Source organism: Mustela lutreola, chromosome 16 (genome assembly GCF_030435805.1).
Source record: "Mustela lutreola isolate mMusLut2 chromosome 16, mMusLut2.pri, whole genome shotgun sequence".
Taxonomy (NCBI): domain Eukaryota; kingdom Metazoa; phylum Chordata; class Mammalia; order Carnivora; family Mustelidae; genus Mustela; species Mustela lutreola.
The window spans coordinates 37,704,905-37,731,230 of NC_081305.1; the positions used below are offsets into that span (position 1 = coordinate 37,704,905).

The window sequence follows — 26,326 nt, forward strand, 5'->3', positions numbered from 1 at the left end:
CATCATTAGTACATTTTTGTATAAGATATGAGATAGAGCTAGAAGTTGGTTTTTTTGCATTTGGACATGTAGTTATTTCCAGCACCATTAAACACTGTCCCTCCTCATCCTTTTTTGTGGAGCCTAAGCACAGAAATTTGATGAGCCATTTTTTGGAGAAATGCCCCCTGGAGTTTTTCTCAAGAAACAGGAATAGAATGCATCATGAGAGAGGTGATGATTTTTCTGTTTCAAGAAAACTCCCAATAGCCAAAGCAATCTTGAGAAGGAAAATAAAGTTGGGGCATCAAACTCCCTGATTTCAAACTATATTACAAAATCATAGTCATCAAAAGAGTATGGTACTGGCATAAAAACAGACACATAGATCGGTGGAACAGAATCATGAGTGCAAATATAAATTAACACCTAAATGATCACTTATTTTACAACAAAGGAGCCAAGAACATTCAATGCAGGAAAAACAATCTCTTTAATAAATGGTGTAGGAAAGCTTGGCAGACACATGCAAAAGAATGAAACTAGACCTCTGTGTTATACTATAAATGAAAATTAACTCGAAATGGATTAAGGACTTGACTGTAAGACCTGAAGCCATGGAAGTCCTAGAAGGAAACACGGGTGCTAAGCTCCTTGATATCAGTCTTGGTGATGATTTCTTGTATCTGACACCAAAACCAAAGTAAACAAAAATAAAAGTAAAGAGGTGGGACTCAGTATATTGATCACAATATATACAAATATTGAATCATTATGTTGTACACCTGAAAATAACAATATTATATGTCAATTATATCTCATTTAAAAAATAAAATTAAAAACTAATTTTTAAAAAATTCTAATTAAAAAAAAGAGAAAAAAGTTTCCCTGAGATGTGAAGAGAAATTAATGCTTTTCCATTACCTCAAGTGTAAAGGAGAAGAGAGGTGAGGGTTTGAAAACAGGAAGCAAAAGGAGGGCAGAGCAGAGACAGAGAGTCTGGAGATGTTGAAGAGTCTGGAGGCTGGGGTCTTGGGTGGTGGGGGGACCACTGGTACATCTGTGTCTAGTTGGGGTCTTCCAATAAGCAGACACTAAGATGGGAGCAGACATGCAGCCCATGAATTGGAAGGAAGACCATGAAGGATAAAGAAGAGGTTTCCAGGAAAGTTAGGGAGAGCCTGCAGACTACTCTGCTAGTGGGACATCCAGAAAGAGAGGAAGAAAGAAGAGCTGGGTAGAAAAAGTCTCAAACTTCAGAACAGTGCCAGGGAAGCTTCACCAGGCTAATGGGGGAATCCCCAAGCCAACATAGCCTGACATGAACTAAGTGTGTCGCCTCTAAAATTCATACGTTGAGACCTAATCTCAATGTGATAAGATCTGGTCTTCTCAGAGGTACACAGGTCATGAGGGTGGAGCCCTCATGAATGGGATTAGTGCCCCCATGAGAAGAGGGCAGAGAGCTAACTAGCCCTCTCCCCCATGTGAGGGTACAAGGAAGAGACGACAGTCTACAGCCCAGACGAAGGCTCTTCCAGAACTAAACCATGATGGCACCCGATCTCAGACTTCCAGCCTCCAGGAGGGTCAGATATATTTTTTTTACTTCTTAAGCTCCCCTGTCTATAACTTGTGACAGCAGCCCAAACTAATACATCGCCCAAGGTCCCATATCTCACGGGAACAGACCAGTATTGGCACCCTGCATGCTCAGACATCGGCTGGGAGCAGCCTGGATGAAGTAGGGTCTTGGCATGGAAAAGCAGCTTCTGAAACATCCATCCACCATGATCCCTGCAGCAGGATGAACAGGGCATTAACATCCTGCACCCAGTTCCAAGGTATGGGTTCCCCACCCCCTCCCAGACAAGCAATTCTCAGACACTAGCTGGGTGTCCCACGATTCTGCTCAATTCAGGCACCATCTACCTGGAGACAGCATCAGATTCTATAGGTTAAGGACCCAGTCCCAGAAGACTGACCCTGTCCCACCTCAGACACCAGTCACTAATTCAGGCTGTCACCTGTGCTGGCTGATTGGTTATGGATCAGAGGTTTCAATGAGCCCCTCCTTGGCTTTGATTAATCTACTATTATGAATAACATTCTTGCACATTGACTTTGGGGGACTCATGGCCTCTCTCCTCTCCGATACACACTTGGGAGTAAACTTGAGCTCAAACTTGAGCTCAGTAGACTCTCCCAAACGGTTTTCCAAAGTACTTGTGTCCATTTATACTCCCTCCAGCAACCTATAAAAATCCACTTGCTTTATGTCTTTGCCAACACTTGACATCGTCAACATTAACAATTTTAGCAAATCTGGTGGATGTCAAGTTCAGGTTTTAAAATCCATGATGCCAGCCAAACTGAAAGGGTCTGTGGACTTGCAGGCAGCTGATATGAAGCTTCTGCTTGTGTGCTGCACATGCACGCATGCACACACACACACACAAACACACACATGGAAGTCAGCCTCCTCTCCCCTCTCACTGAGCACTTACAGGGAGTCCTACTTAGGAAGGGTTCCTTGCTCTACACTGGTTCCCACCTCTGCACCCCACAACTACCCAGTGCTGATCACCCTGTAGTATCACACACACAGTCGATGTGGTGTAGATAGTTAGGATTATGACCAGCATGATGGTCTGTCCACTGTCTGGACACACACAGATGCACAAGGTACAACATCTAGAAGGAATAAAAGCACGTAGAACAAACTGATGCACAGCAATCTGTCTCAAAATTTGGTGACTTGAGACAATAAGCATTTGGTATGTCACATGGTTACTGTGGGTGAGGAGTTGGGGAGGGGCTTAGCTGGATGGTTCTGCCTCAAGGTCGCTCAGAAGGTTGCCATTGAGATGTCATTCTAGGCTGCAGTCTCCTCAGAGCTTCCCAGGGGCCAGACAATACCTCACAGGGTTGGCCAGCTGCTGCAAAGGTTTCTCACTAGGCGGCCATCTCCCCAGGGCTGCTCGACCAAGCTCAGGTCCAAGGAGCTGCCTTCCCCTGAAGCCAGTGATCCAAGACAGCAAGACTGAAGGGTGGACTGTCACAGGCGGTCATCTCCACAATCTCTGCTGGTTACACAGGGTCACCTGTACAGTGTGGAAAGGAATCAGCAAGGGTAAAAGATGTGAGTCCCTCTACCACAGGTCCACACCGCCCGTTTGCCCCCCCAGAGGAAACTGCTGGGACCAGTTTCTCACCAACTGTGCCGGCAATAATTTTCACACATACTCATGCAGGAAGTCACACGTATACACACACTTTGCACCTTACCTTTTCGCTCAATAGGTCCTGGAAATCCTTCCACATCGGGTCATAGGTTCCTGCCTTCCTCCCTTTCACTGCACTGAGCCCTGCCACGTTGTGGAGGTCCATGATTTAACTAGCTCTCTGTCCATGGATATTTAGGCTGTCCCATTATTTCCTATGGTAAGTGAAGCTGCAATGAATACATATGAGCATATATCCTTTTGCACAAATACAATAATGTCTAAGAATAAGTTTCTAGGAGAACACTAGCGGGACAGAAAGGCCTGTGCCTTTCTCAAAGTGACAGATGTTGCCACATTGGCCGCCGTGGAAGTTGTATATAATCATTCGCATCTGCCAGCAAAGGTGTGGATTTCGTGAAGCTTTGAGGGGTGACGGCCCGAAACGTGGGGCATCTCGGGCAGTCCAGCAAGTAATTCAAATGGAATATCACCCACCCCTGTCCTTGGAAGCCTTTCTCAGCTGCCCCAGGCCCACTCCTCAGCCAGAAAGCCTCCGCTGACCTCTCCCACACCACGAGCTGGGCCTCCTTTTCTCTCTCTAGCTTCCATCCTCCCGGTCCCTAAAATTCCTGTCTTGCCTTAAATGCAGCACATGAAGAGTTCTTTGCCAGTCAGGCCACAAGGACTGACTTTTTGGTGCCAAAATTGTGCTCCAAGATGTGGTATCCAACCCAGAAGTTCTCCCCTGAGATGCCCTCTGCTCGGGGTGAGCAGTTCTGGCTCCTCATGGATGAACATATTCTCACAATTCTGTACCCTGATCCACTGCGAGCCTCCCAAGGGCAGAGGCCCTGCCCCACTGATCTCTGCCTCCACCGCTTGGCCATGCACAATGTCCAGGAACTGTGGAATGAATGCATGACCCAGATGGAACCTCACAATCCCCTGCTATCAGAGGCCTCTCGGCTTTACCCTCTTCAAGAAAGTAGGTGTGAATAAATCATTCTGAAGATTATCTTTAATGCAACATTTATTTCATCCATCTGAAGTGTTTTTCAAAGGGCAGTGTTTCTCTTCTCGTGTTTCTGGTTTTTCCCTTTGGCCTGGTCAGAGCCTCACAGGGACACCCACGATGGGAAACGGGTCTACAATGCCCGCAAACGTGACAAGGAGGTGCAGACTTGGAGCGACACGCATGGGCACACACACGCACAGGAAGGAGTAAATATCGACACAGCAGAGGCAGGTGGGGGGAGGGGAAGCCACGGCTATTCAGTGGTTGCACAGAGTGCAGGTTTCCTCTGTTTCAAATCTGATACTTCAGCAATCCAAAACCCAACATCCTTTAAAAAAAAATCCAGCAGTTACAAACCTCCCAGGGGCTCCTCCTTTAAAATTAATCCTCCTAACCATTGCATGAGAAATCTTTCCTAATGTCCACATCTCCGCGGCTTGCAGACTCAGCCTCAGGTGTGTCACTGATAAAGCAAGCAGCGTGCAGAATCGCCGGAAGTGAACCAACTTGAAGTCAAGTTCATGACCTGGCCATGAGAAGTAGGACAACCACTGTTTCTTTCTTTTCTTTTCTTTTCTTTTCTTTTTTATTTACTTGTTTGCCCAACTTTCTGTTTGAATATTTTCAAAGGAGAAGTGTTGTAAGGAATAATGACGGACATCTGTAAGTCAGGGGGCAGCATACTCCTGCCTCCAGCCTGTTTTTGCATGACCCGTGAGCTAACAATGGCTTTTATATTTTTAAGTGGCTGGGGAAAAAGTGAAAATGAGAATGAAGTTTCATAACACATGAACCTGATCAGACAGTCGGACGTCAGCGTCGCTGAGTGAAGCTCGCTCACGGGCAGGCGCCCATCTAGGTCTGCTCTCGGTGCAACAGCGGAGCTGCATTGTTGCCAGAGGTCTGGGCACACAGACACTGAACTGTTGATTATTTGACCCTTTATAGAAATTCTGCTGACCCCTGACCTGGCGTCAGCACCTGTTTCTACTTTGCCCCATGTGTTTTCCCTTCCTCTTTCTGCAACATTTGTGCTGGTCCAGATCCTTCGCCCTAAATACTTTGTGTCTGCCTCACTTTCTCAAGTCCAATGCAGAGGATGACAGGTCTAGGCTGAGGAGACATAAGATAATATGAAGTATTTAGCTCACAGTACTAGGCACTTAGACAAAACTTAAGAAAAAGAGCCAATATAAATTTCTGGCATTGTCCACCGAGCTGATTGCCAGAACTCCTAACCTGAAAATTGTGAGCCTTGGCAGTTTCCTGAAAGCCTGGTTCCAGAACTCTGGAATCCAGCTTTCCCTCAGAAAGGGTTTCTTACCCCAGGAGGAAAACAAAACAAAACAAAACAAAACAAACACACACACACACACAAAAGCCTCGGGGAGCGCTCATTTTTTCCACAGCTTGTGGCTTGGCTGAGTCAACTTCTGCCTTTCCCTGAGTCACGAGTTTTTCCTCTTATTTGGAGGAGCAGGCCCTCCGCCCAGGTCTTCTCCACCCACAGCTGGTCCCGGCTGGGAAGGGGCGGATGGCAAGAGGAGTAGATTCTCTGCTGCCTCCAAGGGATTTCCCAGGGCTCCACCCGGAGACACAAAATGTCAGGCCTGGAACCAGGGACAGAGGAGGAGACTGAGGCCCCAGTGGGTCCTGGACCAGCAGTGAGATAAGGCTAGCTGAGGTCTCCCACCTCCAGACCAATAGGTGTGCCTACTCCCTCCAGTTTCCCAGAACTGTGGAGAGGCCTCCCTTTATGACACCTGCTGCATGCCAGGTGCTCTGATAGGTGGCAGGGTGCTGTCTCTAACTGGATAGCCCTGCCTTCAAAGATTTTCTGGTTCCCTTCCATGCCCAGGCAGGGCCTACCTTCCCCACGAAGCCCCTCTTGCTAGGGAGGTGGGGGGCCTGGTCCTGAAGCAGTCATGGAACATGGCCTTGAAGGCTCAGCGCAGTGTCCCCCTCCAGCCCAGCAACAAGCAGGATGTACACTAGGGGTGGCATTTCCCGGTGTCTCAGTGTCCCAACTGACCTTCCTGGTTCTACGTCAGCCTATGAGATGGTTGGGCCTGCCTTCTCCTCGGATGGTGCAGAGGCCCAGCTGTCCCCTCAGGACTGCTCAGTGCACCTGCTTAGTCGACTGGAAGCACATAAACGGGTAACGTGGGGCAAGAGGGAAGCCACAGAGTGAGGTGGGACTGTGGTGAATGGGGTCATGTGCCCAATCTGACGGGGATAGTTCCACGAGCAGATGGGGGACCATGATTTCAAATCTTCTGATTTACGAGAAGGTGAAAATCCTGAATTTTATGTGAAACTCGCAATATGAAGGTTGACAATGCATTTCATACGTGTTTACTTCTCTGAGGCCATAAGCTCAGTAAGCACTGTCTGTGCTGCCGTGGAGCTAACAGCTGAAGGTGGTGGAGGGGGGCTCTCCAAGGCCACAACTGGTGACCCTCTCACTGGTCCACCACCTCCCCCCCTCTTCTTTCTGCGGGCCTCTCCCTCCCTTCTCCTCCCTTTTCTCATCCCCTTTCCTTCTTAGCCCATGTCCTGGGCAGGGAGAGGCCAGTGCCCAACTCACAGGTCCTGCCTGCACCACCCAGGAGGGCAGGTCACGCCTGCTCAGCTCAGACCTCCTTGCTGCAGCCTCCAGGTGGGATCAGCTCTTGCTCCTGCTGCTGTCTCTGGTCGCGGTCCTGGCCAGCAGACACTGCGCCGGCCAGAGCTGGCTCCTCTCCAAAGTGCCCAGCGACTGCCCAATTTGGCAAGACAAACTGCATCTGGGGGACAGACAGTGACCGCATTTCTACTAAGTGCTCAACTCGGTTCTGGGCACTGGAGATAAAGGAACAAGATCAATATAGTCCAGTCCGTGGGGCTCACTGCCTAGGTGAGGGAGACAAGCCAAGAACACGTAAACAAGTCACTGAATAAGATGACTTCAGGCTGTAGAAATACTTTACAAAATAATACAACTGGGTGAGGTAGTTGAGGGTGGTGGGGTGGAGGCGGGGAGCTGCTTTGGGTGGTCAGGGAAGACTGAGGAGATGGCAGTTTGAGCTGAGGCTTGAATGCCAAAAATGCAGCCATGGGAAGAGCTGCAGGCAAGGGACGTGCAAAGGCCCAGAGGTGGGAACAACCTTGGGGGTTTGAGGAACAGGAAGAAGCCAGTGTGAGATGAGGTGCTGGGAGTGGACCAGAGGGAGGCTGGGACAGGCCTCCTGGAGCGGTGAGGCCTGGAATTTCATTCCAGTGTCCCAAGAGAGGCAGGGGAGGGTCCGGGTGGGGCAGCAGCGTCAGGTGCTGGGAATGCTGGAGGGCGTGAGGAGTGCATGCAGTCCACTGAACTGGGCTCTCCAATGTAGGTTTGCAAGTTTCCTCTATAAGAAGTTTAAAATATAAAAAGCATTAAGTTTTGCTGATTTTTAACTTTATGATTGTTAGTTTCTCGATGGCGGAGAGGAGATGACTGTGTCAGGGAGCAACAATGAGGCTCGCCAGAGGCAGCACAAAGCACAGTAATTCCAAGGCCTCCCTTAGAAGTCCAGCAAGGATGGTTTCCAGGGAGGTTCGAGCAGGAAAGGTGCGGAGCTGTGGCGGGCCCCACAAGAAACTGGGCAGTGGCTGGGGGAGTCCGACTGGAGAACCAGCCCCGGGAGATCCCGAAAGGTACCTTGGCCTAGGTTCGGCCGGCGGCGGCCACTTACTGCCAGCCCATTCTAACCGCGGGTGCTCTGCTCTCTTCCCGGGAACTCCTGCCCGGAGTGTGGGGAGCCCAGGCTCCGCCCCGGCCCGCGCTCCGGGGCTCTGACTGGTGGAGCCTACGCGAGGGGCGTGTCCGGAGAGAGTGGGACAGCGGCGGAGTCCCCGGCGCCGCGGCGCCGGGACCCGGAGCAGAACGCAACGACGAAAGTGGACTAGCGGAGCGGGTGCCGGCGGGGTGCAGACGCGCAGGGACCCGGCGGAGGAGGTAAGGTCCTCGGACCCGGCAGGGACACGCGGGGAGGGCGGGTTGCCTGCCCACCGCTTCCAAAGTCTCCTGGCCGCCCTGTCGAGGTGGCTCCGGGCTCGGCAGGGACAGGCTCGCAGCAGCAGGAGCCACCTCGGACTCTGACCCAGAGCAGAGGCGCGGGGAAGGGCGCTTACTGCTGGTTGGGAGTGCAGGAGGCAAGGTGGAGGCTGCAGGGGCTCCAGAGAGAGCGGGTGAGCACAGATAAAGAAGCTCTGGGGTCTAAGCCATGTCCCGGGGGGATGCGAGACGTGGGAGCAGAAGAGGTTCGGAGGCGCCCGAGGGTGCTGCCCCCTGGGGCGGCAGGGATCTCCGCACACCCTTGGTCCCTTGGCAGAGAGTCCTGCCCTGAGGCCGCCATCAGGACCTCACATCTTGGTCCCAGTTTTTGAGGGTCTGCACAAGTGAGCAGAGTCAGCTGCCCCAGTGGACCTGGGTGGTGGTGGGGAGGGTGACAGTGCTTTCTGGGCGGCCCTGGTCCTCTCTGTCCTCTCTCACTGTGGAACAGCCTGGCCCCCGAAGCATTGGAGTCTGTGATTTTGGTTAAAGTTGCCTAAGGAAATGGCACTAAGGCAGGCCCATAGAGATGGCTGTTCTTTCCCAGCCTGGAATCAGCTGGACCCTCCTTTCCTTTCTCTCTCCCTGAACACTGAGGGGTTAAGGAGGAGTGTCTTCAGTTTAGGAATTGAGGAGTTAAGGAGTGGTGTCTTCAGCCTCCTTTACATGGGGAGAACAGGAAGGTTCCGAAGGTTCCAGAAATTTCCAAAGTTCAGAGGCACTCTGAGCCTCCATCTTCACAGTTCAAGGAAAATACTGGTTTGCAATTTGAACAAAGTTCTTATCTCACCCCAGAGGGTCAGAAGTCTGCAAGGAGGGTAGGATCATTGCTGGGGTCATTCTGCACACAGTTTCCACTTAGTACTGGGCTGTTCCTGGGCACATAATTTCCACTGGGGTCTGTGCAGGCTGAGAGATGACTCTGACATTGGCCTGTGTCCCTGCACACGACAGCCCTCAGGGCTGCCAAAACAGGAGGGGAGGCAGCCCAGCCCAGCTAAGGGACCTGCCCTGGCCACCCCCAAGGGATCCTTGAGTTGGATGGGGTTGGGGGTGGGGCAGGGCATCAGGCATTTAGAGAGGGACCCTGCCCTTTGAACTTGAGGATTTCTGATTCTGTCTTTGGTCAAGAACAGCCTTCTTGGAGCTGGGCTCCTGCATCACTCTGCTGGGCCCTTGGTAGTAATTTTGATGATGGGGGTAGTACTTTCCCGCATGGGGCTTTCTTGAGGATTAAGTGAGAGAATACTTATAATGTGGTTACTGCTGTAACTGGTGAGCTATAAGCTCCTAGTTAATAGCACCTTTGGTTTATTTTCCTTATTACTATTTTTTTTTTTTTTTTCATGGAGAAGGGCCTCCAGGAAGCACAGGTTTAGACACGGCTGAGGGGCAGCCCCTCTGGAAGGAAGGGACCTGGATCATGTCACTCTGCTCAGTGTACTTCGAGAAAAATCTCGGCCTGTGGACCTTGAAGACTGGCCTCTGCTGGCCCCTTTGACCTTAACTCTTACCCTTACTCCTTTCTCCATGGCCTCCATGGATCAGATTCTTGAGCTGTTCCCAAGGCCCAGAACATTCTTTCCTCCAGCCTTTGAATGACTGGCTCTTTCACACAGCCTAAGGTTGGTGCAAGGTTACTTCCTCACCAGGTCTTGCCTGACCCCCACCCCCACCCCAGCTCTGCCGGTCAGATCAGCTTTTTGCTTCATGGCAGTTAATCACGCTAACGAGCAGACATTACCTTGTTGACTTACGTACTAGTCTGACTGTCCCACTCGGGAGTCTGTTACTCAAGGGCCTGGTCCCTACTTCTTTGCTGTTACCTGGTGCCAAGCACAGTAGGACTTACAGTACACATTTGGAAGGTGAAATCCAGAAGGCCTGGGAGCACAGTGGACCTGGTTGGGGCTAGAGGGAAGGAGGGGCAGCGATGAATCAGCCTGGCCCCAGTCAGTAGAAGCCAGAGGGACCAGCGTCCTGACTCCCCACCTCTGTGATCTTGGCCAGATACCTCCCTTTCTGATATCCCCAACTATAGCTCTCACAGGAGAGCTGGGTCCCACCTGCTTTCCAGGGTTCCCAAGGTGGGATCCCAGACATCTCTCTTAAATCACACAAACTGTTTCTGAGTGGAGGAGACGAGAGAACAAGTTCACTCAGGACACAGCCCTATGTCAGGTGTGTCCCTGGAGTAGGTGTGTTACACATCTGACTGCATGGGGTGGTACAGATCAGGCATAGATGAGGGTCTGCACATTTTTCCTATAAGGGGCCAAATGGTAAATGTTTTCAGCTTTGTAAGCCAGTCTCTGTCATGGCATTCCAATGAATTGGATTTAGAAAAGTGGTCACTGGATCAGACTGACATGGGCTTGCCAGCCCTGGTGTAGATCACATGTGACACTTGACGTGGGCTGGCCAGCCCTGGTGTAGATCACATGTGACACCTCGGCCGTCATGCACAGAACCCTGGCCATCAAGCAACTGTCGCATCCTGGCTCCCCAGATCCCCGTGCTCACCACATACCTTTAGCCCACTCAGGTGATGGGATCACTTGTGTTCAGGAGGGCCAGCCCAGGAGCCTAGCAGCCTCCCAAACCCTCCTCCCGAAAGCAGCTCTGTTCATTGCCTCACTGCCAGACACTCACCCTTCAGAAGTGTCCACTCTCTGCCAGCACCCTGGTGCTGGGTACCCTGCCCAGAGGCAACACATGCAGTATCCCAAAGCCAGAGGCTGTCCTGAGGCAGGTCGGCCTCAGGAGGCATGGGTTAGCTCTCTCCTCCCCTGTCCTAAGGAGACAGTGTTGTAGGCTCTCTCTTGCCTAAACCTCTCCCCTCCCTGGGTGCTGCTCTTCACTTCTTGCAGGCTGCCCCCTTGGGTGGCATCAGGTCAGAGGGGGACCTGGGCAAGCTGGCCTCCCAAGCTCACCAAACCCCCAGGACCAGATGGGGGCCGTCTGCTGGCTGCTGTCTCAGCACATAGTCTGTCTGTCTGTCCCAGCTGCCAAATGTGTTAAGTAAGCCTTGGTCTGTGGCCACAAGACTGGGTGACACATAGGTGAGCTTGAAGGGAACGAGTGGCATCCTTTCTCAGGGCTCCCTCCCCCCGGCGTCGCCTCTGTCCCTGGATGGTCAGGGGAGGCCCCACCAGATGACCCGTCGTGAGCCCCGCAGCATGGAGCAGGAGAGCTCATGGCTCTGGGTGCAGACTCTGTCCTGTGGCTTGTCTTTTTGAGGACCTTACATTTAGACAGAGAGAAAGAAAAAGACGCCGATGTTCCCACTTCCTGGAATTGTGTTTTATCACTTTGTTGCTGCTTTTTTTTTTTTTTTTAAAGAAATAAAGAATATTATAAAGGGGAAGTCCTGCTTGATACCCCCTCCCCGCCATTGCTGGTTACATCCAGGTGCCCCTTCTCCAGGCCACTTTCTTTGGTTTGGGTCCATCATTTGATTTTAACCTGTCTTAACCATTTTTAAGTGTACAGTTCAGTGGTATTAAGTATATTTCCATTGCTGTGAAACATCTCCAGAACTCTTTTCGTCTTGCAGAACTGAAACTGTCTACCCATTAAATAACAGCTCTTCTTCCTCCCGCCGCCCCCCAACCTGGGCCACCACCTTTCTACTTTCTGTCTCCATGCATTTGACTACTTGCAATGCCGCATGGGAACGGAACCGGACGAGTACTTGTCGTTTGGTGACCGACTTATTTCACAGAGCATAAATGTCCTCGGGATTCATCCACGTGGTAGCAGGGGTCAGAATTTCCTTCCTTTTATGGCTGAATTACCTTCTGTTGCACATTTTGTCCAGTCTCTCAGCCATCGATGGACATGCAGGTTCCTTCCACCTCTCGGCTGCTGTGAATAACGCCGCCGTGAACGTGGGTGTACTGTACTACTTTGAGACCCTGCTTCCCGTCTTGTGGGGAGACACCCAGGAATGGAATTACTGGGTCAGATGGTATTTCTGTGTTTGATCTCTCAAGGAGCTTCCCTATTCTTTTCCATAGCACAACACCAGTTTACATCCCTCTCCCGCAATAAGCGCACCAAGGTTTCAACTTCTCCATGTCCTTCCCAACCCTTGTTATTACCTGGGGGTTTTAGGGTTTTATTTATTTACTTACTTATTTATTTTGACAGTTAGGCACCCTCGTGAGTGTGAAGCTCCATCCTCTCCATCTTCGTTCGTAGATCTAATGTCTTGAACACTTCTGCAACGTTGTGGAATGTCTGCACATGAGCTGTCACATACCGTTTGGCAGGCTGCTTTCTCCACTCAGTGTTTGATGTCTGTGGTCACTCCACATTGACCCGCGTGGATTGGGTGTCATCATAGCTGCTGGCACTCTTCCCGCGTGTGAGTGGCCCAGCTGTGGGACCTGTTCCCCCACTGCTAGACTTGTCTCTTGTCTCCGCAGCAGGTCATGAACTCACGGCCCTTCGGGATCTCCCTCGGCTGCACTCTGAGCTCCTCCGGTGGAGCCCTCAGCCAGCCCATCCCAGCCCTCAGCCCAGCCTGGGGGCCGGGGGTGGCCTCTGGAATTTTGCCAGATTGTCCACAACAGGGACCCACTGATCCATCCTAGCAGGACAGCCCAGGGCTGTCACCAACAATCAGCGAGGTTTGCAACACAAAACCAAGATTAGCAACCTAAAAATAGTGGTTCTTACATAAGGTGGTGTGGGCAGCACTTCTCAGGATGCCCTGTGGTCTGAAGGGGGCAAGCGGTATGTGACTCAGGGGGCCGAGCACCCCTCTTGTGCAATGCATTCAGCCTCTGCACTGGGCCCCACTCTTGTTTCCCATACGTGGTCTGACTTCTAGAACTGCAATGTGGTGACCCAGAAATACCACATGCGTGATCAGCTCAGCCAGGGTCATGCTGTGTGTGCCTGGGCACACTTATGCACATGGTGGTGGCGGTGAGGTCAGCTCTCACCAGCTTTTTCCTCAGAAGTAAGGCTGACTTATGCATGGCAGACCCTCGGGGAGCTTTGGAAAGGCTCCTTCATTCACCAGCAACTTACAAAACACCTATTGTGTGCTCGGCACTGTTTCAAGCACCGGGGATACTGTAGTGAACAAGAAAAGGCTCCTGTTCTCATGCTTACAACCCAGGGAGGGAAATAGAAAACATGTAAGCAAATGATAAACAAGAAAATATTAGGTCCTGGTAAGTCCTGGAAGAAAAAACAAAATAGGGTAATGTCTTAGAGAAACTGGCAGTAAACTTTATCTGTAAAGGGCCAGGTAGTAAAGATTTCAGGCTTTATAGCCTACGGTGTCTGTCACCATGAGTCATCTCTGCCATTGCAGCATGAAAACAGCCACAGACAATTTTAAATGAACGAGTGTGGCTGTGTTCCATTAAAACTTTATTTACAAAAACTGGCTATGGGCCAGATTTGACCCTCAGGCCATAGTTTGCCAACCCTGTACTTGAGATGGGGTTGTCAGAGACCCTTTCTGAAGGGAGATGAGAGCCAAGAGCCCAGGGACAGCCTATTTCAGGCAAGACCTCATGGCGCCTTGCTGTTGATTCAGTCATGTAGCTGTGTGATGAGAAGTAGGCAAACTCTGGCCAGTTGTGAGAGAGAAAAATGGTGGAGTTTATTCATGAGGTGACTCTTTGGGGTACAGGAAAGAGGAGGATGAGTCCTTGATTTGGGGCTTGAACAGATGGATGAACAGTGGTTCTGCTTATGGAAAAGAGGAATTGGAGGGAAAAGCTGGGTTTATGTTGGGCATGTTGAATTTGAGAACCTTCTCAGATGAGCAGGTGGGAAATCATGTGGGCAGGTTGATATCCAGGCTTAACAGTGCAGCAGAGAAGCCACAGCTGGAGGCTTGATCCGGGGATGTGGGTGGTCTTCAAAGCTGCGAGTCCCGAGGGTCAAAGGGAGGGTGTGCGACCAGAACAAGGGGGCTCCTGGATGACATCTGGGCCACTGACATTTCATGCTTGGCAGAGGAGGACAGAGAGGACCCCACACTCCACGGAGGAAGGCACTGTCCCCCCCCTGGGGAATAAGCTCTGGGCCCCCTACTTACTCACAGAGCCTCAGTTTCCCCCCCTCCGTCAGTGGGGGATTCTGCCTCCTCGGGTTGGTGTGGGGACTAAATAAGAGAATCATGCTTGACATAGAGGAGGCAACCAGCACATGGTACCTGTGACAGGGGAAGTGGTGCCCACTGAGCCAGAGGCTGAGGGAGTGGGTGCAGGTCTGTGATGGTTTGGCTTGGGTGGCAGAGGCCATGGTGGGTTAGGGGCACAGGTGCCTGGCACTTGCTGTCCTGGTACACGCCCCTGCACCCTTCCACCTGGGACAGGCCCAATTGCCAGGTCTCTGGTGTTGGACAGAGGTTGGGGTTCAGTATCCTTGCCCCTTGGGTAGACGCCAGTAGGAACTGTTCTCCTCTGGCTCCCAAGGAGTTGACCCCTCCCCCCCACCAGGCCACAGCCGTGGCCTGGATTAGTCACCGCTCCTCTCTTCGCTGCTGTCCCCCCATCCCTGGCTGACTTCCACCTGCCCGCCCCCGACTGGGCACTCCTCCTCCACCTCTCAGCAGCTCCTTGTGGAAGAGCTGGCTCTGGCTACTGGGGCAGCAGGTCTGTGGTTGGCTGGCCGTCTGGGCCCTGTGGGTTCCAGTGGGGGTAATGGCTGGGGCGTGGGGATGATCAGTGAGCTGGGGAGAGCCGTGTGGTTCCCACCCCCGCCAGCTGCCGCCTCCCTCACCCGCCGCCCCTCCCGCAGCCCGGCGGCCAGAGAAGATGGTGGATTCCCTGGCCAACACGGAGATCAACAGCCAGCGCATCGCGGCGGTGGAGAGCTGCTTCGGGGCGTCGGGGCAGCCGCTGGCCCTGCCGGGCCGGGTGCTGCTGGGCGAGGGCGTGCTCACCAAGGAGTGCCGCAAGAAGGCCAAGCCGCGCATCTTCTTCCTGTTCAACGACATCCTGGTGTACGGCAGCGTGGTGCTCCCCAAGCGCAAGTACCGCAGCCAGCACGTCATCCCGCTGGAGGAGGTGACCCTCGAGCCGCTGCCTGAGACGCCGCGGGCCAAGAACCGCTGGATGATCAAGACGGCCAGGAAGTCCTTCGTGGTATCGGCCGCCTCCGCCACGGAGCGCCAGGAGTGGATCAGCCACATCGAGGAGTGCGTGCGGCGGCAGCTGCGGGCCACGGGCCGCCCGCCCAGCACGGAGCACGCGGCGCCCTGGATCCCCGACAAGGCCACGGACATCTGCATGCGCTGCACGCAGACGCGCTTCTCCGCCCTCACGCGGCGCCACCACTGCCGCAAGTGCGGCTTCGTGGTGTGTGCAGAGTGCTCGCGCGAGCGCTTCCTCCTGCCGCGCCTGTCGCCCAAGCCCCTGCGCGTCTGCAGCCTGTGCTACCGCGAGCTGGCCGCCTGCAAGCGGAGGGAGGAGGAGGAGGAGGAGGAGGAGCCGGGCGTGGGGTCCCCCGGGCAGCCGTCCTACCTCTCCGGGGCTGGCACCGGGGCGTCCAGCGGGGACGAGGAGGACTCTGACGAGGACAAGGAGGGCAGTGGGGACAGCAACTGGCCCAGCGGCGTGGAGTTCTACGCCTCGGGTGTCTCCTGGTCAGCCTTCCACAGCTGACCGTGTCTGCGGCCATGACAGAGGGGCTTCCAGGCCCTTCAGCATCCAGGCAGACTCCATGGTCCAGGCCCAGGTGAGGGCAGAAGTCTCAGGCTGCGCCCCCCGGCCCCCAGGACCCTTCCCCACAGGTGGCAGGTGCAGTGGGAATGGCTCTTTCTCTCTGGATCCTAGTGCCTTTGTGCTGGACGTTGGCATCCTTCTTTTCCACTTCAGGTAATTCTCTGTCCACCTAGCAAACCCAAAACACTTTGGCCTCTTAGGAACGAATAGTGCCTTTTCTCAGCCCTAGGAGCTGTAGTCCCAGATGATCCCTTGAGCTAGACAAGTCGAGGCACCTTTCAGAGGACCAGAAGGAAGATAGGACTGGAATGAGGTCCCCTGAGGCCGTGCACCCCAGCACCTGCCCCACAGAAAAGCACACCCCCAGGGAAGACTGAGAGGGCTGGAAACAAGATCTGCCCTCGCACCTTGCCTGGCTAGCTGGGCCTTCTCAGGCCAGGCATGTGGGCTCACCTTGAGCCAGACAGACTGCCATGCTGTGGGTGCCCACCAGGCGTGGGACTGCCCCCTGGCTCCCCGGGGGTCCTAGGCATGTGCCCAGGCCTCTGGCCCCATCTCCCTTCTCTCCAGGTGTCTAGGTGTCTGATGCCCCTTACTCCAGCCCTCGTCTCTCTATGGCTGAGGAAAGCGGTGTTTTCTGTTAGAACCCTTCACTGCCAGTGACAGAAACCCCACCCAGACTGACTTAACAATAAAAAGAACGTTTATTCACTCGTGTGGTCAAAAAGTTCAGGAGTGTCTTGCTTCAGACACGGCTCATCAGGGGTTGAAACCATGCGAGGTGGCAGATGTCCACAACTGTCCCCCATGGTGTCCTGGGAACACTGGCAGCACACAACACTGGGACATTCAGGCCACACCTGGGCTGCTTCCTGAGAACATGGCCCTATCACCCTGGAGGCTCTGCCCATGGCCCAGTGCCTGGAGCCCTGTCCCCTAGGTGTGAATCATCTGAACAGAGGCACAGAGCACAAACCCAGAGCCACTCATCCAGCTCTGCCTGGGCCTTCCTGGCATAAAGCTGTCCCAGGCAACCTCCTGCCTGGCCTGCTCCTGGGAAGGGTGCCGCTGACTGGGGAAGCCCCCCGTGCAGTGACTGGCCTTGCTCAGAGTGGTCGAGGCTGGAGCTTCAATGCCAGCCTCCTGAGGCCTGGCCCGCAGCTGGCGACACGGTCTCCTGATTAGCCCCTGCTCTCATCTCCTTGTTGCCTGGCTGAACTTGGCCAGAGCCCGCTGCGGAGGGGGACGTCACTGTCAGCTAGAAGTAGTGACTCTAGGACCAGGAAAGCCTCTCCCAGTCCACATGGCCCCGTGCCTAAAACCCCTTCGTCAGGGCCCGGGGGAAGAATCCCACGCTGGCTAGTTCTCAAGTCCTCCTGTGCGGACAGAACCGGAGGGTCTGGCTAGAGCACCACGTCTGACTCAGCGGGTCGCTGGCTCCCAGCCCGTTGTGGACGGAGAGCCACCCCTGTGAGGGAGGGTAGAAGCGGTAAAGTGCCAGCACCCGGGCCTGCCTGTGGCCTTCTTGCATGGGCAGGAGCGGGTGGGGGAGAGTCAGAGGTGTGTCCAAGAACAACATGCTGGTTTTCAAGCCCTTGGCCTCCCTGAGCTGCACAAACAGGTCCAGGCCGGTTCCGCCCAGCCACTGGGCTCAGGGCAGGACAGGTGACGGGTGACGGGATAAGGGGCAACTTCCTGAAGACAGATCACATACCCTCTCACAGCTAGGCCTGGCAGCCGCATCCCTTCACCCCAGGGTAGGTGCCCGGCTCCAACCACTGGCCTCCTGGTCACAGCCCCACTCTCCTCGAGCCGCTCTTGCCAGGTAAAAGGGGAGTCGAAGCACCAGGCAGCATCCCTGTGAAGAGGAAGGAGGACTGTCTACAGCTGGGTGCCGCCAGCCTTCTCTACAGGGACCCGCCACAGGGGCACAGACAAGACCCTAGGCGTGCAGGACAGGTGGCCAAGAGACATGCCCTCCTCACCAGGGCTGGGCAGCTGCTGGCTCGGCCCTCAGCCCAGGGCCCTGACCCCTGCTTCCCTTCTAGCCCTCACCTATTGGAGCCTGCAAGGACTCAAGGGCTTGAATGGCCAACAAGCTGTGAGGGGGCCTCTGGGCCCTGCCAGGTGCTGGGAACAAGCCATGGGTGAGACACACAAGATCCCCACTCTTACGGTATCTCCTCTGGCCAAGGAGACAAGTAACAGGAGCAGGTGGTGTCAGTCCCCATGTATGCTGTGATGGGGACAGGGACTGAGGCATGATGTGGTGGGCAGGTGGACAGAAGCACCCCACAGAGGTAAGCTCCCCCCAAATGGTGAGAAGGAGTGAGCAGTGCCACCTGGGGAGGTGGCATTCCAGAAGGAGGGAATGGCAAGTACAAAGGCCCTGAGGAGAGGAGCTGTTCCAGAGCAGTATGGCTGCACTGAGGCCACACAGGTGGTGGGTGGGGCCAGCTCTGAAAAGCCGGGAGCCACTGGAACCTGCCATAAGGCAGCAAATCTGCTCTTTGCTTTCCAGAGCTTGCCTGACAGCTGTGTGCAGGTGGCTGAGGCATAGAGAGCATCTGGTCAGCCACCCCAGACTCCTAGGATCCCTGAGAGGGGAACCAGGCTCCGCTGAGGCCACATCTGCCTGCGGTGGTAGGTGGTAGACGGCAAGCCCGGGCTGTCACCATCTCCTCCTAAAGGCCTGGTCCCTCCCCTGTTCTGGATTACAGCAGAGGGTGCACCAGGAAGCAAGATAAATCAGGCTGAACATTTGCCCTGGACCAGTGTGAGAGGTCGATGCTCGCCACTGAAGCCCAGAGGGGAATATGATAGGAGGAAGCAGGACCTCTCAGAAAAGAAGCCCAAGAAGGGAAGGTGTTGCCTCAGGAGACCCCAACTCTGACTCCTTTAGGTCTGGTACCCCTTCAGAGACAGGCTCGCCATCCTGGCTTGGGTCACAGGTCAGGCCAGGCCCTGCCTGCACCTGCCCCCCAGGCTGTTCCGAGAAGGGGCTGGCTGCCCTCCAGGCTGCTGGGGGATTCTGCTTTCTCTCACTGACTTCCCCAGCAGGTGTGGTCTTGCGAGGCACCGGAGCTGCCCCTAGTCGAGGCCACGCAGCTGACCCCTGCCCTTGGCCACGAGGCCACCCCTGCGCGTGGAGAAGTTCAGGAGTTCTCAGGCTGAATCAGTGCCTCTGCTTTTTGTGATGTTCCCTCTTCCCGGAATGAAGCTTGAGGTCTGGCCGCAGGGCTGGATCTGCTGGGCCGACATCCCAGCCCTCGCTTCTCCTGGGGCTTTGCTTACTAGGCCTGGCGAGGACCGGGAACCCACTGTCCTGCCAGCCAAGTGCTCCCTTCCACAGCCCAGGATTCCTTCCTCCCAGCTGTGCAGGGACTCCGAGTTCCTGCCAGAGGTGGATCCTTAAGCCCTGGGAGAGGCCCGCCCTGCCCCTCCTCCTGGGAAGTGGACACAGGCCAGGGGAGGGTCCGAGGACCAGGCCCATGCATTTGTGGGGCACCGAGGCCCCCACCACCTCCGCCTTGCCTGAGGCGCCCCTGAAGCGCACCAGTCCTGACCAAAGTCGCTCCAGGTGGAAAGTGAAGTCTCAGCGGTGACCTCAGGGCATTGGGGAACGAATTGACAGGCAGGCTTCCCTTTAGAGTTTGACGTTCCCCTGGGCAGGGCTGCAGCGGTCCTGTGGGACTCGGATACTGAGGGAGGCCTCTGCGGGCAGCAAGCCAGGGACCCCTGCCTGGGAGTTGTGACTTGGGATTTTCCAATGTCGAGTTTTCTTAAATAGGGCTCGCCTGCACGGGAGCTGCTTACAACTGCGCACTGTGTGCCAGAGGCAGGGAGCCAGGCAAGGGGTTGGCAGGACTGGAGGAAACTTATCCCTCCTTGGTGATGATGGAGGGTGGGCAGCATGGATGCTGATGGTGACAGTGGCTGCCTGTTACTGAGACCCATCTGGCCACTGGTCTCAGGAGGGCAGAGCCAGGTTACACAAGGCCATTCTGAGGGGCATGCAGCCTGAGTCCTGAGAGACAGATAGATAAAGCCAGTGGCCAGAGGGATAGTTGTATGATCAGGGAGGGCTTGCTGGAGAAGGTGATGTTTGGCTGAACCCCGGGAAGGCACAACTTTATCAGAGAGGACAGTGGTCTCCCCCGGGGCTGGGACGCTGGGTCTTTTGTTCACTGTCCCCTCCTGTCCTTGGCACTGAACCTTTGTGGATTGAAGAAATGAATCAAGTAAGAAATGAGGTTGGGGGCCTTCGGGCGGAAGGGATGGTAATGAAATGGCCAATGAGCCTCATATTTGGAGCCTCCGGTCAAGGTGCTAGATGAGAACTGGTGGGCCTGCCTGGCCTCTTTTTGGAGGGTAAGGAAGCCTCCCCTTCCCCCAGACACTGACTGCTGCCCTGTCAGCAGGGACAGGAAACGCCTATCCACCCCCTCCCAGGCAGAACTTCCTGGAGACGTGAGGTCAGACCTGTTTGCAGGGGGACAGCCTCCTGGTTGGCCTCAGGGGATGTCAGCTGGCCCAGCTTCTGCCCAGCCCCAGCCTCTTCTTGGAGACTCAGTCAGAAAGGGGCTGCTTCTGGCTGGCCCCAGCCTGTTCTTTTTTTTTTTTTTTTAAGATTTTATTTATTTATTTGATTGAGGCAGGCAGAGAGAGGGGGAAGCAGGCTCCCTGCTGAGCAGAGAGCCTGATGCGGGGCTCGATCCCAGTACCCTGGGATCATGACCTGAGCCAAAGGCAGAGACTTTAACCCACTGAGCCACCCAGGCACCCCTGGCCGCAGCCTGTTCTTGGGGACTCAGCCAGAAAGGGGCTAGAGAGGAAGTCAGGGCCCCTGCCGGGTGCAGCTACCAGGCAGGTGGGGAGTGATTGCAGGGCTGACCCAGTTCTCAGGCAGGATCCTGGGGCTCTCAGGCCACTGACAAACCAAGGCAGCCACTTCCGCTGGCCTGCCTCTGACCCAGGCCTTCAGGAAGTAACCCTCCCGAGGCCTGTGGGCAGGGGAGAGGCTGCCTCCAAGTCAGAGGCGTTGCACACGTGGCGCCAGCAGGCTCTGGGCTGCCCGAAGCTTCCCTCCTCAATGCTTGCCAGCTGTCTCCCTGCCTCTCTGCATCTGGGCTCCATCTGTGAAGGGGCCCACACACTCTCCATGTGCTTGCTCAGCCTTAGCCCTGAGCAGACTCTGTGAGATACCTGTGCCCAGAGAACAGAGCTTGGGGCGAGGGCTGTGGGCCGGAGGAAGGATTCTGCCTCACCAAGCTCAACAGGGCTACACCCTGGTCTTCTCTGGGCTACTTGCTGACTCTGGAGGTTCATCTGCTTTTGTGCATGAACTTTGTGCCCCCCTGTAAGCCCCAGTGCTGCAGCCACCTCCCTTCTGCAGCCTTCCTGGTTGCCCCAGGGCAGCATGGCTCTCCCATCTGTGCTCCCAGAGCACCTGCAGCCCCAGCTGTGGCTCCCACCTCGCATCTTGCGTGAGGTGCCCGAGTGCACCTTCCAGTCTGGGCTGCTTGAGGGCAGGGGGCCCCTCATTCGTCGTTCACCTGCAGCCCCCACAACTCTCAGCTGGGTTCCACTGATGCCATTTTTAGAAGGTGACTTTGGGACTTCCCCTAGGTTCTGGGGGAGGGGGAGTCCGCAAGATGCTGGGGTCACAGGGACCTCACAACTCCTGTGTCCAAACTGACCCCGTCACCTTCCCCTAACCAGCTAGTGCTGCCTCCATCAGTGCCTGCACCCAGGTCCTTGAGCCTGATATTGGGGGGGTCTCCAACCCTTCCTTGCCTGTCCCCGGCCCTCCTGTGCCTTTCTAGATAATCCACGCTGAACTGGGGGAGCCTGTGGAGCACGGGGGGAGCCAGAAGGAGCTTCCGTAGAGCCCTGGAGGACGTGGTTTAGGCAAGACCGCAAAGGTGGGCCTGAGTCAGGACCTGTGAGGTAGAGTCCTTATCCCAATGGACACCGAGCCCTGTACACCCGCGCGCACACACCCCTCCCGCCCCTCCCAGACTCCCCATGTTACAGCCTCAGGCTAGCTTTTGGAGCAGTCTAGAAGGGAGGAATCAAGAGTGAGGACAGGGGCTCCCACTTGGGAAGGGAGAGTGAACACACGGGGGCTCTCCCGGGTCTCTCTGGGGGCTCTTCCCCATTTCGTTCCCTCTTTGGGCTGGGAAGCTGAGGCCCCCAGGGCAAGGGCGCCCTTGACACTCATGAATCAGTGCCGCTGGAGAGGCTGTGGCCAGTCTTGTCCCGTGTCCTCCCAGAGTCCTTCTCCTGCTGGCTCCCCTCACCACCACAGAGCCCAGCTCTGACTGGAATGTTCCAATGTTGAAAACAGAAAGTCAGGCGGGCGGGCAGGGAGGGAGAGAAACGGGTTGTGGGGGAGACCAAGCCAGACATTTCTGGGCAAAAACAAGGGGAAATTTCAATCCCTGGAGTGTCACTTTAGGGGGTCCTGCCAGATGTTCTGACCCCAAAGAACAGGCTTTCTGAAGAACAGTTCTGCTCACAGTAGCTCCCAAGCTGGAGCGGGGTAGGAGGGGGTGGGTAGAGTTGGGTTCCTGGAGCCAGTCATCCGTGCCGCTGTTTCTCTGCACAGTGGGGCTTCACGTGACCCCTAGCTGCCCACAGCAACACCCCGGGCTGGGAACCCAGGCTCCCAGGATTCTGGAACTGCACACACACACACACACACACACACACACACACACACGTTTTCCTTTGTGCATACAAAAGGAAACTTCATACAGTTGCACATAGCCAGCATTCTTTAAATGCCAAAATGCCTTCCTTTGTATACCAATGAAGCCTCCTGGAGTCCCCACTCCCACCCAGAACGTAGAGGAACCCTCTCAGCCTTGGGCCACCCTAGCCCCTGGCTCATTGCTTTCCCCCAGCCTTGACCTAGAGCTGGCTTAAGAGAGTAGAGTCAAGGCAGAGGCTCCCAAAGAGAGGGAGTCTGGCTGAGGGCTGAGATATAGTCATCACAGCCAGGACAGGCAGAGGCTCCCCACGCCCTTCTGTTCTGTGCTCATGTCCTCACCTTGAAACACAGGCCAGCCCCCAACTCCTTGCCCTTTGCTGCTGGAGGGGGTTCCTGGAGTGGTGGACACCTGTGGCTCACCTGTGTATGTTTGTTCTTCGGGTGCCCTCACCCTAGAATTCCCTGGTGCAAAATAATACAAAAAAAAAAAAAAAAAGGGAGGATTGGTTTCTATTCCCAAATCCTGGCACAGAGCTTCCAAATACCTTGGAATTTCCCGGATGGCAGGAGAGCCTGGTGTCCTAATGAGGCAGAACTTGTGGGCACCAGAAAGACCAAGCTGTGATTAAAAGCTTAGAACTTTTGGTTCTAACTTTTCATTCTCCCAGAAGGGGAGGGGGACCAGAAACTGCGCTAATGATCAGTCATGATGAAGGTTCCAAATCATCAAACCCACGGGGATCACAGTCAGTGAGAAGGACAGGTGACATCCCATGACTTGTGATTGCCATCCAAAGAGGGGACAGTCTGGTCTGTGGCATCTGTGCTGACATCAGGGAGCGAGCGTCAGAACCAAATGAACTGTAGGACACCGAGCTGGCATTGTAGAGAACCGCTTGGTGTGGGGAGCCCCCAACATGTGGTGTCAGAGCATTGTGACTGGGAATAAAGGCAAGCACAGAACTGTTCCTCCCACACCCCTGGGGGAATCTCTTCCTTGCTTTGGCCACTGGCTTCAGTGCCACTGAGCCGTCCATATCCCGGCTCTGGAAATGAGCCAGGATCCGGGTCAGAACAACCTGAACAGCCAGTAGGACTGAACGGAGGTACCGAGAACTGTGAGGTTGCGCGTCCACTTCTCTCACCTGTGCAGAGACAGCGGTCCTGAATCACGTGGCAGGGGGCCACAGGGGCTCTCCCGAGGGTCTCAGGAAAGGGTTCAGGGGCCCTACATTCATCCCAGAATGAGGCTGTCACAAAGACACTGTGCAGAATTCAATTCAATTAGGGAGAAACCCACCCAATGATGAACAGCTCCAAGATATGAAAACAGAGCATTCAAAAGCACAATGGACACAGTGATTGTTTCTTTTATTCAAGTCAGGAACAATGCGACATCTCACTCAGGCACAAGCTGATTATCACATGAGTCAAAACTCTGAGGAACAAACATAATTCAGATGCAAACCTGATTTGGGGAAACAAAGCCGTCCAGTCCTTGTCAAGTTAGGACAACAATGACGCAGAAACGCTGAGCTCTGCAAGGAGGGGCTTCCTGGGAGTACCCAGGTCCTCTACAGTTCTGTCCAAGGCCTTTGCACATTGATCTGCTCTCCAAAAGTCAAGGAGTAAGCAATTAGGAGAATCAGTAAGTCCTCAGAGCAGTATGAAGAGGAAATTAGCATGGGGGACACATAGTTCATAAGAGGGGGCAGTCAGCCATCGGGAGCACCCCCTGGGACTTTGAGGTTTTTTTTTTTATTGAGTTCTAACCTACATCTGGTAAAGTGCGCAAATCTCAAGTTAGTGAAACTTCAGCTCAGTGAGACTTCACACACACACACACACACACACACACACACACACACACACAAACACGGGCACTCACGGAAGTGTGCGTGTGTATGAGCACCGCCTCCAGAGAGATGGCTCCCTCAGGCGCTCCCCAGGGCTCCTGCCTCCAAGGGTAACTATTGTTCACTGAAGTTTTCCCTTGTTGTTGTTGTTGTTGTTGTTGTTTAATTCTTATAAATAGAATATGACATATGCAATTTTTTGGTTCAGAATTCTTCATTCAAATCCATGTGTATGACACCCCCCCCCCCATGTTGGCGTGAGCATCCTGTACTTGGTGTTTTTCCAGTGGTGGAATATACTGTTGAGTGAGCCCTGCACAACTGTGTGTCTGCTCTCCCGGGGACATGCATTTGCATTGTTTCCAGCTGGGGTTTGGCATGAATAAAGCTGCTGTGACCATTCCCAGGGATGGTTTTGGTGGACGATGCTCTCCCTTCTGTCAGGTGCATGACAGGGCCGGTACTGCTGGGTCCACAGGACACAGGTACATGTGGCTTTAGCAGATGCTGCCCGAGAGCTCCCTGCAAGAGTTAAACCAGGTTGCACCCCCTCAGCAGAGGAGGCTGTAGGTACTCCCCGTCCTCACCAACACCGGGCACTGTGGGTCGCTCTCATTGCAGTGACTCTGGAGGGTCACTTGAAATAAGGGCACAGACACCAGCCTGACTTCGGAGCTCCCCTCACCAAGCTGGTGGGAGGCAGCCTTTCCTCCAGCACCAGGAGAGGCAGGGACTGAGGTGGTGCGGGTATTCGGCCCACCCCATATGTAGGTGAGGTGGAAAATGAAATCCGAAAAAACCTGCCTGCCACCTTATTTTCTTCCCTCCTTCCACGAGAGTTTACTGAGCACCTACAGCACTGGGGCCACGGCTGTGAAGCAAACAGACAAAAATCCCTCCCCTCATGGAGCTCGCACGAGTGAAGAGAGACAGACCACAAACACAGCTGAATGGGTGGTATACGCTCTCACGTCTGTGGGGTCTTTGCCAGCACCAGGAAGCTGTCCAATCCAGAGGGGCGCACTGTGGAAAGGCTCTCACCTGCCCCGCATTAGCTCTGCTCCCTCGATGTGCCTTTATCCATTTGCTTTCTGGAAAGGTGATCTCAATACTCTTCTTGATGTAGGTCCTCTCCGTGGGGGTAGGTGGGAATAAGTATATAATGGAGGACGTTACAAGGACTGAGTCTACAGATAACAACAATGCAGAGACGGGGACATTGGGGGCTGGGTGGCTACAATCTCAGATCGAGTGGCCAGGCAAGGTGTCACTGAAAATGTGAACTTGAGTCAAGACTTGAAGGAAATGACTCAGATATCTGGGAGGAGAACGTCCAAGACAGAGAAAGCAACAAGTGCAAATGCCCTGGGGTGGGAATGTCCCCCGCCTGGTGATGGAGCTGGGAGAGGTCAGTGAGAAAAGGAGAGCAGCCAGAGATGACTGAGAGGACACGGAGATGAAGCAGGGCCTGGTTTGTTGTGGGGGCTGTGGGTAGCAGGAGCTGTTTCCAAGTGTAAAGTTGGAGACCGAGTGGGTGATTGTGCAGGAGGGACCAGAGCCAGGGGGAACATGGGCTGAGGCACTAGAGCCCCACAGCAGAGAATGGACATGGGGGCAGCAGAGGTGAAGGAGGAGCAGCCGGCGAGGGGGAGGAGGTCTGGGACAGTGTAACAGAGGTGGGCAGAAGGGAGCAGCCCGCCAGATGCTGCCTAGAAGGCGCTCAGGGGGCAGGAGGACTGAGAACCACCTGTGTTCAGTAACACGGATG

General features: G+C 54.5%; 1 protein-coding gene and 1 long non-coding RNA gene across 3 annotated transcripts; one reads left to right on the forward strand and one right to left on the reverse strand.

Moving 5' to 3' along the window:
* Nucleotides 1-453: 453 nt before the first annotated feature.
* LOC131818226 (uncharacterized) lies at nt 454-7,985 on the reverse strand. Of its 2 annotated transcripts, none has more exons than XR_009348739.1 (3): nt 7,901-7,985; nt 2,899-3,083; nt 454-1,776 (listed from the first exon to the last, which is right to left on the reverse strand). It is a non-coding gene; the product is annotated as an uncharacterized LOC131818226 (long non-coding RNA). The 2 variants fall into 2 exon arrangements; XR_009348738.1 differs by lacking the exon at nt 7,901-7,985 and adding an exon at nt 3,268-6,522.
* A 65-nt stretch (nt 7,986-8,050) lies between these two features.
* PLEKHF1 (pleckstrin homology and FYVE domain containing 1) lies at nt 8,051-16,698 on the forward strand. Its single transcript, XM_059152476.1, has 2 exons — nt 8,051-8,197; nt 15,062-16,698. The coding sequence occupies exon 2, from the start codon at nt 15,079-15,081 to the stop codon at nt 15,925-15,927; it is 849 nt and encodes a 282-aa protein (XP_059008459.1). The 5' UTR covers nt 8,051-8,197; nt 15,062-15,078; the 3' UTR covers nt 15,928-16,698.
* Nucleotides 16,699-26,326: the final 9,628 nt, after the last annotated feature.

What these genes read in the sequence shown, in the direction of transcription:
- PLEKHF1 (XM_059152476.1), top strand. Translation starts at nt 15,079, where the DNA reads ATGGTGGATTCCCTGGCCAACACGGAGATCAACAGCCAGCGCATCGCG.